General features: G+C 46.8%; 1 protein-coding gene across 2 annotated transcripts in view; it reads right to left on the reverse strand.

The window, feature by feature from the left end:
- Positions 1–328: 328 nt before the first annotated feature.
- Positions 329–14,224, reverse strand: part of Ptprt (protein tyrosine phosphatase receptor type T) — a 1,043,151-nt gene continuing 1,029,255 nt past the window's right edge. For both annotated transcript variants that reach the window (XM_026383218.2, XM_026383217.2), the window contains 4 exons: positions 4,958–5,083; positions 3,938–4,101; positions 1,276–1,411; positions 329–382 (listed from right to left, as the gene is read on the reverse strand). In XM_026383218.2, coding sequence (XP_026239003.1) covers positions 329–382; positions 1,276–1,411; positions 3,938–4,101; positions 4,958–5,083 — 480 coding nt within the window. The remainder of the gene's footprint in view (positions 383–1,275; positions 1,412–3,937; positions 4,102–4,957; positions 5,084–14,224) is intronic.

Consider the following 14,224-nt stretch of genomic DNA (forward strand, 5'->3'; position numbering starts at 1 on the left):
TCACAAACTTGGAAAGAATGAAAACAAGAGGTCTGGGAACCGGATGTCCAGGGCCTTGCTTGTGGGTGTACTTCTGCTTGGGCCCAGGGCTGTGGCTGGTCAGGTGTGTAAGGGAAGCCTGGGCCTGTGAGCGCGGCAGCTCCCACAGCTACAGGAAACCCCCTAAGAAGGTGCAGAGCCCACTGCAGAACATGGGACCATCAGTCTTCTCCTTGGAGCTGGGCGCGGGTGTCACTTTTGTGCCCCTGAGCCCAGTCACTGCCATTCACAGAAAATGGGGCTCGGCTGCAGCAGCCTGTGGACTCCAGCAGGTTCCCCATCCCATGGGCTAAAAGGAGCTTAAATATTCCAGTGCCACCTCGTATACAAATTTATACTGTTCCTGAGAGGAGGAGAGACAAAGGAGAAGAAACGAGAGAGATGGAAAGGAAAGGGAAAAATGCATTAGATTTGAGATAGGCATTTTGAGAAAAACTTTATCTACATCCATTCAGAGTCAATTCAAAATTATCCACATCTGGACATCCTTCAGTGTTCCCTTGGATGCCTACTCCACCTGAGCTTTCTCAACTGCCCAGCTGGGATTGTTCCCTTTCTTCTTACCATTCTGCATACCAGTTCTTCTCACAGGGTAACCTGTGTACAAAACACCCAGGGACAGCTGTTAAAAATGCATCTGCCAATTCAGTATATCTGGAGTGAGGCTCAAGAGTCTACACACTCCCAGGCAATGCAGATTCTGAGTGGGATCTCACATTGGGTAAGATCACACTTTGAGTAGGTTTAAAGACATTTATATTAAAATTCCTTGTGTATGGCCTGACTCCTCCCTTGCACCAGGTCTTATCTTCTGGGGATCTGCCTCCCCACTCTCTTTACTATCCTTCTCCTACAGTGTCCTAGTTCAATGCTTCATACTGTAAAAATTAGCATAAGTGAATTAGAATAGGATTTGACTGAATCGCAAACATAATTCACACTCTACAAATTCAGAAGCCTTTCCTTTAAGCCTGAATTAGTGATATTTTTCTTAAGGAATGGGTAGAAAGTAAAACAAAGTAGGTGTACCAGGATGAACATTTGCATTACCCTGCAGGAAAGAAAACTTGGTCAGTTTGGCAGGGGAAGAAACAGGGCAGGCCTAGAGATATGCAGATAGACTGTGCATACTCAGTAAACACCCAGCTGTTGAATGTTTCTCCTTCCTGAAGTCATTTTCCTTGATTCCAGGGACTACAGTCAGCCCCTAACTGTTGGAGCTTTTGGCACACTCACCAGGGTCTCCACCATGTTGGATTTGTTATTCCTCAATGTTTTCACAATGTGGAACACGTCGATGATGTTCTGCTGCTGGATCATCTCACACACACTGCAGATGGCGCAGAAGGTACCACTGCGGCCTCCCCCATTTCTAAACAGAGAGTGAAGGGGTGAGCCATATCCCTGGGTGCCCCCGACCCCAGCTCCTGCTGATCTTAGCACCTCATGGTAGGAGTGAAGCCTGCAAGATGAGGCATCAGGTGAGAACTTAAGCCTCAGTTGTGAGCTCTGGCTTGAGTTCCATTTGTGCCATGAACCTTCTTTGACTGGAGGCAAGTCCCTCCCTATCTGGGCCCCAGTTCCCCATTCCTGTAATGGAGGTATTGGACTAGAAGACCATAGAAGATATAATTAGTTCTCCTTGTTTCCATGAGCATGATACAGTCACCCAGGGCACCCTGGCTGAAGCCCCCAAGACAGGAGGATATTGTGTTTTTGTTCATGTGACATCTGTGTCCTTGTCCTGCAGGATGCTCTGGGTCTACCTTCATATCCAGTGAAGACAAAGGAAGGTGTCAGGTGATTTTCCTTATGGTGTCTTCCTACCCTCCACTAAGGTCAGCCTAGGGTCAGCCAGCCCAGGCTTGAGACTGTGGGCCTGGGAGGCTGTATCCTGAAATAATAGGTCTCTACTTGCACATCTTCATTTGAGCAGGATCCTACTGATGTTGAGTCTAGGGGAAAGAGTACTCTGGGTAGGACCAGGTCTCTGTCACTCCTTTCTGAAGTTTTATAAATCATCTTCATGGAAACACCCCTCAAACTCTTTATAGAGAGTTCCTCCAGGAATTTACCTGATTCTAAACTCCTGGGCCCATTGCCAAAAGCAGCTAATGATTTCATGTAATGGTGTGTGTCTAAAGAACATCTGGACAGAAACGAAGGCACTCAGTCAGCCTCCCAGATGTTCTAGCTACAGGATATCCCATGACCAGATGCTTCAAGTACAGATAGTTGTCCTTCTTCCGCTGGATGCTGCCCGCATTTCAGTGGCTGTTGTGGTGCCTGGGGTCCACAAGGATGCTAGGTTCCTATTCTCTGTGGGCACAATGTCAATCCTGTGTTTTCTTCCTGTTCAAACCGCTGGCCACCTTGGCTAGAGGATACATGGATAAAAAGGCACTATTGCTAAAAGAGCAGGGAGGGTTCCTAGAAGGAGGGTTTGGCAATTTCTGGAGCAAGAAGATGAGTCAAGAGGACACAGGTATCTCAGGGCCTGCGGGAGTGAGACCCTGAAGGGTGGGGGTGGCCTGTACTGACAGTGGAGTCATTGGAATGCGTGGAGGGAACTGGAGTGGGCAAGGGTTAGTTAGCAGGGAACAGGCTGCAGTTTCTGGGAGAGCCAGCACGGTGTGGTCCACGTTAGCATCAGCCTGACCCAGTACGCCACACAGCAACTTCCAGGACTCTAATCTCGTGATCTGTCTCCTTTGGGAAGGGGTTTTGCTGTAGGTGGGGGCTCTGAAGCTCCAATTGTGCACATATATGTTTAACCACCTTTTTGCTCTGACTTTGTTGATGCGCGTGCACTGCCTATTTGAGAAAAAGTGGACAATTAGCTGGTTTTGAAAAGACTGAACTCAATTTTGAGGTTAGTGAGCTGTTATAAATGTCTCCACTTGCTCAGAAATAGTGATTGTGTAAAAGGGAAGACTTTGGACCACATTTCCTGTAGCATGGCATTGTTGATCTCTTTGTTGACAGACCAAATATTGTTTTCATTTCCTGACTATTTCACACCAGAGCACTACAGGGTCTAAAGATGGTCTAATTCAACATCCCAATGAGGGAAGTGAGGACCCCATGGTGAAGTGATTTTCTTGACCTGCACAGTTTGTCAGCCACAATCTTCTAAGGGTCCTGACCCCCACCTCAGATGACAACATGGGGGTCTCTGGGCTGTGCTCATTCTAAGACAAGAAGTGAAGACTCCAGTTCACCCACTGTGCCCTGGGGAAAGAGAGTTCCCAGGTTCTGCAGATCCATCCGTCAGCTCCTCCGAGGAGCATCTCCCCTGTGTTCTCTCTAAGCCTGCAGTAAGAGACATCCCAAGAGGCAGACACAGTGGGTGAGTCCCTTGGTTTTCTCCAAGGCAGTGTGGCTCATGGGGTGGCAGTTTATCTTAGAGCCCAGGGTATGCAAATCACATCTCTTAACTCCTGATCTGTCTCCCTGTCTGGGCTTCAGTTTTCTCACGACAAAAATGATCATATCTACCTTGCAGATGGGATGATGTGATTGATTTGTTTAAAACGTCTGCTTGAGCTAACTAAGGCTTTCCCTTCTCTTCTTCTTCAGGAAATAATGAAGGTGACTCTGGTCAGAGGGACCTGCTTGTCACAATCTTCCTTTAGACTAGCAGGACACGTCCTGCCTCCTTTTGGAGGGTGGGACTCACCCCTATGTTGGGAGCCCTGGGGAGTAGTCTGCCCCTCCATGGCTTGCACAAACACATGTCATATAACAATAATCAGGACAACGGGCAACTGGTTGGAGGGCTTTCGTGTTTCGCCCTGTCAGGGGTTTGAGAAGTGGCAGAGCTGTGGCCAGCAGCATCCTCACGAGTGCTCTACCGCCCGCCAACCCGTTGCTCTGGAGACGCCGCCACAGTACTCACAGGCAGTGGACCACGGTGCGTCCCTCCCTCCCGTCATACTGCTCCTGCCACTTCTCCAGCCGTCGAACCACTTTGAGCAGAGAGCGCTTGGAGGGGGGTGTGTCCCTGTAGGCAGGCCAGCCGATGTACTGGAGGTGCTGGACGATACGATACCCATCCTGTGGCTGAGAACAGAGAGCTTGTTAGGGCTGTTGTACTGCGGGAACTTGGGATGCAACCTTCCAGATACCCTGGCTGGAGCAGGGGAGGGTGGCCGTGGGAGGGCTTTAGCATAGTGGAAGACTTGCTAAAGTCTTGACATCATGGGGACAGTCACAGGCTATCCCCACACATACATTCTACAGCTTTGCGCACACTGATTCCCTTTCCTTTCTACCTGGAAAACTCCTACTCAGTCTTCAAAACCCAATTCAAATGCCCCTTTCTTTCAAAATACCTTCCCTGACTCTACTGGGCAGAGTTCTTTCTCTCTGAGGCTCATGTCAGAACACATCTCACCTTCCCTTTAGAGACTAAACTGAGGGTAGTGGCTGACTTATATTCAGCCTGAGCTCCCAACAGAGACCAACAGTTAGCTACCATTTCATAGGTTACCAAGCTTCCCCCTCCTGCCCAATGCTCCTCCACTCAGCCAGGGAGTATCCTCATGAAAGCACCTAATTATTTTCCCTCTCAGTACTTGCAGGACTACCCCAGAGCTTTTATATCCAATCAGTCTGCATCAACTGGTGCCAAAATAGCGTGGCACCGTGGGGAAGAGCTAATGTCTGGGAAGTTTTGTCTACACAGCGGCAAGTGTGTCAGGAAACAGGCAGATGGCAGGCTGGGTGTCACTCTCTGCATCTTTGCTGGAGTCACTGCTGGCTGTGGAACCGGAATTGGCAAAGGCATCACTTCCCGAAGGAAGAGATTATCAGGAGAGCGTAACACAGACTCTTGGCTGGCTGGGTGGGATCCTCTCCGGCAGCCTCCATCTGTTTGGGAAGGAGACAAGGCAAGCCGTGGCAGCCCTGCACCTACCCGAGCCATGTTACAGATGCGGAATATTCTGTGGATGATGTCCTCGTCGATGTCCGCGGAGACGAACTCCACCTGGATAGGTCCGTAGCACCCGGAGGTCTTCTCGGGCCAGTACTGCATACAGAGCTGGGGCAAGAAAAGAGGTGACAGAAGCAGGCTGAGGACACAGGGTAGGGGGTGGACATCAGTGCCATTTCTTATTGGACTAGAGTGGTAGAATATCACATAGAAACTGAACTCAGCTTTCCTATTTGGGAGAAGATTTTTGGTATTGCAATGTCGAGGCTCTGAACACAGAAACACTGGGTGAAGCATCTTTGCTGGGCCGATTTCAAACCATTTGTTAGATTTGCTAGACTTCAGTTTCCTCATCTGTAAAGTGGAGAGAACATATCTACCTTGAAATGCTGCTGTCAGGATTATAAGAGATATGATATGGATTTATTTTCACATGAAAGTTGTAGCAAACTTTCCCTCATTCCAGGAAAACCTACAATGTTCATTCATGATCAGATAATGACTAACTTTTTTTTTAAAAGACAGGCTTTTGCCTAGGAAAGTCTTAGGTCCAAATCCAGGCTCTGCTGCTTAGTACTTTTGTGTCCCAGTTCTCAGTTTTCTCATATGTAAATTAGGGACAATGATGTTTCCCTTGCACTATAGGAAACATCACCTGTATTGGACAGGTCTTGTTGATACTTTTTCCAATTTTCTGGGATTGGGAATCAGAACTCATAGCCAAGAGCAGTAGGGAATGGTCACCCTTCAGTCTAAGAGGGTAGTTCTCAGTCAGAGGCAGTTTTGTCCCTCCAGGTGACATCTTCCAATGTTTGAAGATACTTTTTATTGTTCTACTTGGGAAGCTATAGGCATCTAGTATATAGAGACCAGGATGCTGCTCAATACCCCCCCCCTCCAATGCATAGGACAGTCCCCCTGGGAAGTTATCTGACTCTAAACACCAGTAGTGCAGAGACTGAGAAATCTTGGTTGGTATCATCTTGAAAGAGAGATGTATGCTTCATCCACTGTATCTGGTGAGCTGCTAGGTGACTTTCATTAGGGAGACAATATTGAAGTGGCCCTGGGTTGGCTGCAGAGGTACTGATTGGTTTCCAAGGGGCATAGAGATGCCAAGGTACACAATCCCCAGAGCTGGACCATAGAGAACAGCTAAGATTAGGGGTGCAGGCCTATGGGGGCCACTCTAGGATGGGCAGAGGCCATGTGATGGAAAGACCATGTGGGCGTTACCCAGGAGGTTTAGCTGAAACTCACAGACCCAGCAAGGCTTCTGAGAGCAGTTTGGGCCTGAGTTTCTCATCAGTGGTGTTAGCCACTGGCCACACTCCATGCAGACAAGGAGTTAGATTGACAGAGGTGACCCTTGGAAAGGTGGTGGTGGCCTCCTCTGGTACAGGGTTTTCACAGAAGAGAGGTGACATTCCCCTTTGTTGATGGGGAACAAACTCATTCTGGGGAGTCACATGCCAAAATGTCTTTTATTCTCTTCTTTCTCCAGAACTCAAATTAGAAGGGAAGAAAAGAGAGGAGAGGGGATGTGAGAGAGGGAAAAATCACATCCCCCACCCTCCTAATGGTGGATACCCAGAATTCTAACTTAGGGATAACATCATTCACCCTACAGCAGTGGTCAGCATACTACTGCCCCAAACCTGTAGTAAATAAAGGTTTATAAATAAAGTTTTATTGAAACATGGCTACACTTACTTTTTTATCTATTGTCTATGACTTTGTTGTGCCATCACCAAAGGTAGTGTTGACAGAGGCCCTGTGGCCTGAGGAGCCTATAGTATTCCCTGTCCAGCTCTTTACAGAAAATTTTTGCCAACTCCTTCTCTGCAGGTTTGTTATGAGAACAAAGGAGATAATTCATGTCAAGAAAGCCCTTAACACAGCACCAGGCATGGAATAAGCACTTATTTGAGAGTGCAAATAGTTATTATTACGTAGTTATTGACATTATCTCATTACCATCGTGCACATGTTCCTCAGCTCACAATAGGGTTAAATTCCCCATAAATGCACCCTAAGTTGAAAATACCCTAAGTCAAAATTGCACTTAATATACCTAACCTACCCAGCACCCCAGCCGAGCAGCACAGAGATATTGAAGAGATCGGGTATGCCCTTGTGTTTGGGTGACTGGCTAGGAGTTCCAAATTCAAAATCTGAAGTGTGGTTTCTACTGAATGCATGTCACTTTCATTGAAAAGTCAAAAAATTCTAAGCTGAATCATGGTAAGTCGAGGAGAATCTGTATATCAAATCTGAAGGATTCTTCTCATTAGCCCTTTAAGTAGCAAGGTCAGGCTTCATAAGCCAATGTGCCTTGCTTTCCCAGCATCTTCACTGGGGGTTAACGGAGCATGTGGAGTAGGGCGATGTGTGGGGGGGCGGGGAGGGCCGGTCACAGGGCCTCCACGGCTGGACCGTCTGCAGCTGCTGAGCTGTGCAGTAATGACAAACCCACAATTTGAACTTCATTTCTCTTTGCCATTGGCTCTTCTGCCTTGCAACCTTCTCAGTAATGAGGGACTGGTACAGATAAGTCTGTGGCTGGCTGGAGAAATTGGAATTAATCAGAATTGCCCATTTGAAAAAAAAAATAATTGCGTCTATTGCCTGCATTGAACTTAACCTTGCCAGAGTTTGTCTGTGATCCTGACACGGGGTGCATGGATCCAAGGCATCAGAGAAAGTCTATTACCCCCAATATTTTCAGCCTGGAGAGAATGTGGAATAATTTGTCTCTTTTAATAAGATTTCCAGAGCAATTTCTCAAGCTAATAGGGTCTACTATGCCTCAAACAAGATGCCTATGCTTTGGGACACTTCTCAGCATTTGATTTTCCAGGTCACTCTCCCATAATGCTCAGGGGCCTGGGGAAGGTTGTAGGGCCCTTCTAATCCTAAATCAGAGTCATCCTTTCACTCCGGTTCCCTAATTTATGAGACCACATCTGCAACAGTGCGGGTGACATTCAGCCGGGTGATGTGGGTTTGAGCTGCCAAGGATCGTCAGTGTCTTCCTACAGCCCGTGACATTGCATCTCATTTAGCCACAGAAAGGCAGGGAAAGAAGTCGGGTGGCGGGGGGCACCCGTTTTGTTCCCAGTGACCCTTTGGGGCTCAGATATGATTCTCATCAACAAGAAACATCCTCTATGGTTTAGCTCAAGACTGACCTGGTGTCCGAGTGTGTGATTGCAAGTGGACCAGAACCATCTACTTGGTCTGTGTATATTGTGTAGCAAAAGGGTGGGGAAATACATCAAGGTCCCCACTTGGAGTGCCCTGGGTCCAGGTCCCAGCTGTGGTCACTTTCTAGCCGAATGACTGGGCCAAGTCCCTTAGCTTCTCTGGGTTCTCATGAGTGACTGGGAATTTTAATGTCTCCTCACACATGAACCTGAATCTGCTGAGCACTCTGCTATTATTATTAGGCAGAATGGAGAAGGGTTGCTCAAAACAAGATATTCACAAGGAAGGCTTTTCTTCCCTCTTCTTTCTAGGCCATAGGAAATTTCTTTTTAAGGAAATATCCACAAGACTACCCTTGTGACAGTTCCTGATGGATCAGCTTTGGGTAGCTGTGGAGACAGGCACCATCCTGGGTAGCAGGACAAAATTCTGCATGCCAAGGAAAAGAGACCTGTAGGTTTTTCTAGAGAGGGACTCAGAAAATTAAAGAGGATGTTGGGAGGGTAGTGGAACCACTGGAAGGTAGAAGGTGACTCAGAGCCTCATGTGATCCCTTCCCCAACCTCCCAGTTACTCCATGCATTTCTAATAGCTGCACAATGCTCTCTGTCCATGCTTCCTGAATGACATGGGAGTGAATTGGAGATCACATGTGCATGGAGGGGCCAGACCTTGGGCACCGGTGCATCAGCAGCTTATAGAAACTTTGGGGTTTCCTAAGACCCTGGAAGAAATGATTAAAGTAAAGATAAAACTTGGTTCTCTAAGATCATGAGGATCTGTCTGACTTCAAGGCCACACTTAAACTCAGTGCAGCTGGGAAACTTGAAGCTGGTTGTCTCCAAGAACAGACTCCAATTCCTTAGCCTGGAATCTGGACCAGCTGAGTTTTCTCATCTCATTGCAAAGGTTCCCCCCTCCCTTCCTCCATGGTCTGGGGAGGACACAGTGGCCAAAGGGAGGGTCTGACCTGCAGAGGTACATGGGTAGAGGCAATGAGCACATTTGGGAGGGGAAGCCAGTCCAGTTGTTCTGATGATTTAGAAATGTCCACACTCCTTCCAGAAAAGCAGAGGGGCTTCTGCTATTTATTGTCAGGATGAATTAAACCAAGCAGAAGTTGAGACGCCTGTGTGTACAGCCCTGGAACAGCTGCCACACATTATTCTACCTAGTGATCTCCATTGCTGTTCGGACCGTGAAAAGATGTCCTTTGGGGGTGCAAGTTCACGCGTGAAATATAACAAATGCAAGGTAGCTTCCCTTGTTAAACATCTTTTTCTTGCTGATGGAATCAGAAAGCTTGTTAGTCGCTAGAATAAACATGCTCTGATGAGTTGAATGAAAACTAGCAGACAGGCCTATTTTTGGGAAAAGAAACAATTTTAAAGCATCTTTCAGTGCACCTTAGTTATGCCTTTTGTTAATTAAAAAATACTTTGATAAAATGGAAAGGCCAATCTTTCAGAAATGAAAGATTCCACCTCTCCAGATCCCTGTGATCCAGAGAGAGAAAAGTCAATCCCAGGACACCTAAATGGGAAGTCAATTAGTATTTTAAAAAGAGAAATAGAAAAGAGTCGTCTGAATTGGTTTTAAAATTCAGATCAGTAATTGTAAAATTCCTGTAAACTGATTCTATAAAACTCTATAATTGGCTTCAACACTATGACCAGTTAAAGAAGACAAACTGTGGGGTCAGGGGCCATAGACACAGGAGAGATAGAGATAGATAGACAGACAGACAGACAGACCAACCCTAAATGGTCATGCTCCTTGCTCGTGGTGGGTGGGAATTTGATCCATCTTCTAACAGCTAGATCCTAGTGTGTTTCTGAGAAGGAAAAGTGGGGGCTTAGGACAATACTTTCAAGAGTGTGCCTGGGTGGGAGGAAAGGCTGGGGGCTAAGGAGACAGCTGAACTTCACAGTTGATGAAAGGAACAACTTTGGGGGAGGGTGTGGGAGGGCTGAGAGAGAGCAGATGGGAAGAAAGTGAAGGTCAACCTTCAGTTACAGGATTGCTACAACATGAATCTCACATTGCTCCTACTAAAGCCTCAGCTAGAACTTAGGGGTGAATATGAGCATAGAACCCCACCATTCTCCCAAGCCATGGGGGTAGACATCGGGTTTTCCCACAGGATGGGTTGCAAGGAATGTAGCCAAATTTTGTTTAAACGTCAAAGACAGAGGGAACTTGGCTGACACCTGGGTTTTACTAGTCTAACAGAGGATGAGTTAGAGGCTTCGGGGGGAGTCAAGAAGCTGACTCAGGGAAGTATACTGCGAAAGGCAAGGGTAGAACTTGAACTCAGGTCCTTGACCCAAGACTTTCAATTCTACTATTCCTATTCTGGTGGGGAAGAGAGAGAGACAGCCCCTGGCAGAGTCAGACCTGAGGCTGAGGCAGAGCTGGGCATGATGTATATTTTGTTAGCATGTTAGGCTGTGTTTTCACAAGCCGAGATAAAAATGGGGATATCAGTGCTTGCTATTTGCCCTGCAGGTACAATGACAGCAAAAGACATCTCTGAAACATCACCCTGTTTTTCTCCTGGCAGGATGGAGAGCTTGCCTCTCTGGTTTCCAGATATCCTCACCTCCATGGAGATAATCAGAGCCTGCTCTTTACCTCTCCACCTGCATCTGCATCACCTGACTTCTCACGTTTTCCACAGTGGGAGCTTCAGAACTGGGCAACTCAGCTTTTACATAAGATGTGGGCTCTCATTTTTTTAAAAGTTAGGAAACATTCCTGCCTTCTTCATACATCTAGGTACCAGCAGATCCATGATTATCAGATACTGGGGCCTGGGAACCTGTCACTAAACAATTGCAAACATCTTCTTCTTGGCAGGAGGCCCTGGGCAAAAGTCAGCAATGGACTGTGTGACTTTGTTCAAATCCCTTCCATATTTGGGCCTCAGTTTTCTGATCTGCAGTGTGAAATCAGTAGTTTCCAAAGTGGCATCTGTAAAGTTAACAATGAGCTGTTTCCAAAGTCTTTGAAAATAAAGGAGGGTCATCTGTTGTTCTGGAGGGGGGGAACCCCCGTCTCTGGCTTTGGATTGGAATTAGAACATCTTACTGTATCAGTTCTGCATACGTCCTGCAGATCAGAATTTCAAAAATGCAAGAAAAGTAACTCATTGTTAACTAGTAAATACAGTTGGGGAAACAAAAGCTTTCAAAAGAGGGTGCCCATGGACGGAGGATGTGGGAAATACTGAAAGGCATTTGGAGGAAATTTGGATCATGGAAGCTCTAAGATTTAAATAGGATAAAAGGTGCTCCTTAGAATTAGTGACAAGCAAAATAATGAGAAACTCCCAGGGAGACTCCAAGTATAATCAATGTAATAAATCAACCAAATATTCAAGGAAAGGTGAAGTGCTAGCTCTTATGATTACATGGAGGCGACCCAAGCAAAGCTGGGTCGTGTTGAACCCAGACTCGACTCCAATATGACAGGGTGGTCGTTTCCTGCTGGAATCCTCCATAGCTATCTCCAAGGCTTGAGAGCCATGTGATGTGTACCCTGGACATAGTGTCCTATGACCCTTCTCTTCATGGTCAGCATCTTCTTGCCACTTGAGGGTCTTGCTGAGATGATTCTCTATGAGGATAATTTCATCCTGTCCGATGCTAAAGAGAGTCTGGAAAAGGACATCACTTCACCAGAATGCTACTCCATAGGGACAGGGAGTTTTGTCGTGCCTCTTTTGTCCTTTTGTCACATCCATGGTTTGCCTGGCACAGGGTAGGTTCCCAATAAATATATGCTGATCAATGAATAATTAATGAGGCCCAGAAAGCATAGTTCCTGACTTTTGAAAGCCCTCCCTCTGGTTGGCAATGCCGCTTACCCTGGTGGACCTTGGCCTCCTGCTTGGCTCGCTGCATCCCATTCCCTCATGGCTCCTGATGGCTCCGGCTTCAGATGTTGATGGAGTCACAGACTTCCTCCAGCCCAAACCACTTCCCCTTCCAACACTGAGGCTAACTCTGGCTTTTCCATAATTTCATTCTCATTTCTGCTTTGTTCCGATCCCTTCTACTGGTCTGAATTGATGGTTTCAGTTTTCCTACGGTTTCTATAATCGATCCCCGCAAACATGGGGGCCGAAAACAATACAGATTTATTGTCTTGCAATGTTGGAGGTCAGACTTCTGAAAGCAGTCCTCAGGGTTTATGGTCAAGATGTGAGGAGGGCTGCATTCCTTCCTGGAGTCTCCAGGAGAGAACCCATCCGTTGCCTCGCATGCCTTGGAGGTGGCTCTCTCTTCAGTTCCTGCTGTCTTGTCACATCCCTATCCACTGACTTGGTCCACTTGCCTCTCTCTTCTAAGGACTCTCACATTGACCCTGATGGAAACTCAGGATAATCTCCATATCTCAAGAGCCTTAATTTCAGCTCATCACATCTCTTTTCCCACATATTCTTAGGACTCTAGGATTAGGATGTGGACATCTTTGGGAAGCCATGATTCTACCTCCCACCGTATGACTGGCATGGATAATCTCCTGAGCTTTCTGAACACTATGGTAGGTGTGGCTGACTGCAGAGGGGTTTGTGTATTTATTTATTTTTTTCTGGTTTATGTTCTCCATGGATACTAATCTATCCAAAGAGCCCACAAAGATGGAAGAGACCTTGTCAATGCCATTGGATACGGTTGAAAAGTTTCTTCCTGATAGATATGGGGAATCACAGTGTCTTTTACTGGATGTTGTAGTTCTAGGGCTTTTCCCCATTAATCCAATCACAGGCTTTTGGAGCCCTAAAGAGTTAGAAAAATCTTTAGGGTCAAAGACAGAGAATTGAGAGTCTATATCAGGAGCCCTCATTGATCATAATTATCTTTGAAAAGCAGCCACTGTGGAAAAGAGGAAATTTGTGGCTGGGGATGGCTGATTGAATGACGTGGTATAAGATTCTGAGCAGAGGCAGACGGATTTGGACAACAGTGCAAGAAAATAAAGCATGCTTGCAGCCTGCATCCTCTCCTTGGCTCTATTTTGCTGCAACCTATAGGTGGCTTTCCCAACCCCCAGCAGGAGTTCTCAGGGGCTCCTGGAATAGGCATCAGTCCTCTCAGGAGCAATCTAGCAAAGCTCAGGACCCAAGGAGATCTGTCCATGGTGCTGGTCTGGCCCAAACCATGGGCTGCCTTGGCAGGAGCTTGCTGGCAGACAAATACTGATGCCACTTCAAAGAACCGCCCCTCCAGGTGCCGAGGGCGGCTTTTCTGATGCTCACGCTGTGTCATTGTTTATTTTTGCAAGGCGCCCAGCTGCTGCGGTGATGATATTTATATCAATAAGGACTCTATTCATCTGCCGATTTCAGAGCACGCTTGCCAGCTGCATACGGCAGCCAACCTCGGGGAGCTTCTGAGCCTGATGTTTTTGCCTTTAGAGACTCGATTCTCAAAGGCTGTACCAACATCTGGGCCTGAAAGAGCCTTCATTCACCCAGGACCTACCCTGAAAAGGGGGTGTGATTGCCATTGACTCTGACCCTGTCTGTCCCAAAGTCAGATTCTTTTAAACCCCTCCTCTGCGTCTGAGCTCCAGTTTTCTTAAAAAAGGATGTTGAAAAAAAAAGAAAAGAGCAAATGGGATTTTGAAGGCCCTGTTTTACTTCTGCCTCACGGAGGTGAGATCTGTGTTCTACTTTTGCAGGCAAAGGAATAGGTGGTGATGGTTTCCAATTCTGGATCTCTGCAGGGAATTAATTTATTTTCAGAGCTGTCTCAGTTTCCAACCTTCCATTGTTTGGGCCCTCAGCCCTGGGAATTATCCTTGATTCGTCTTTTTTCTTTCCCATTCCGTATTCAACCCAACAGGATAGTTTGTTGAATTTACCTTCAGCATATATCCAGAACCCACCTTGATCCAAGCCATCGTCACCTGCCACCTGTCATTACAGTAGCCTCTTCTCTGTGCCCTCTGCTTCCACTCTTAGCAACCGCCCATCCCCTCCCCCACCAAGAATCTATTCTCAATACAGCAGTCAGAGGGACACTTTCAACAACA

This window comes from Urocitellus parryii, chromosome 6 (genome assembly GCF_045843805.1).
Source record: "Urocitellus parryii isolate mUroPar1 chromosome 6, mUroPar1.hap1, whole genome shotgun sequence".
Taxonomy (NCBI): domain Eukaryota; kingdom Metazoa; phylum Chordata; class Mammalia; order Rodentia; family Sciuridae; genus Urocitellus; species Urocitellus parryii.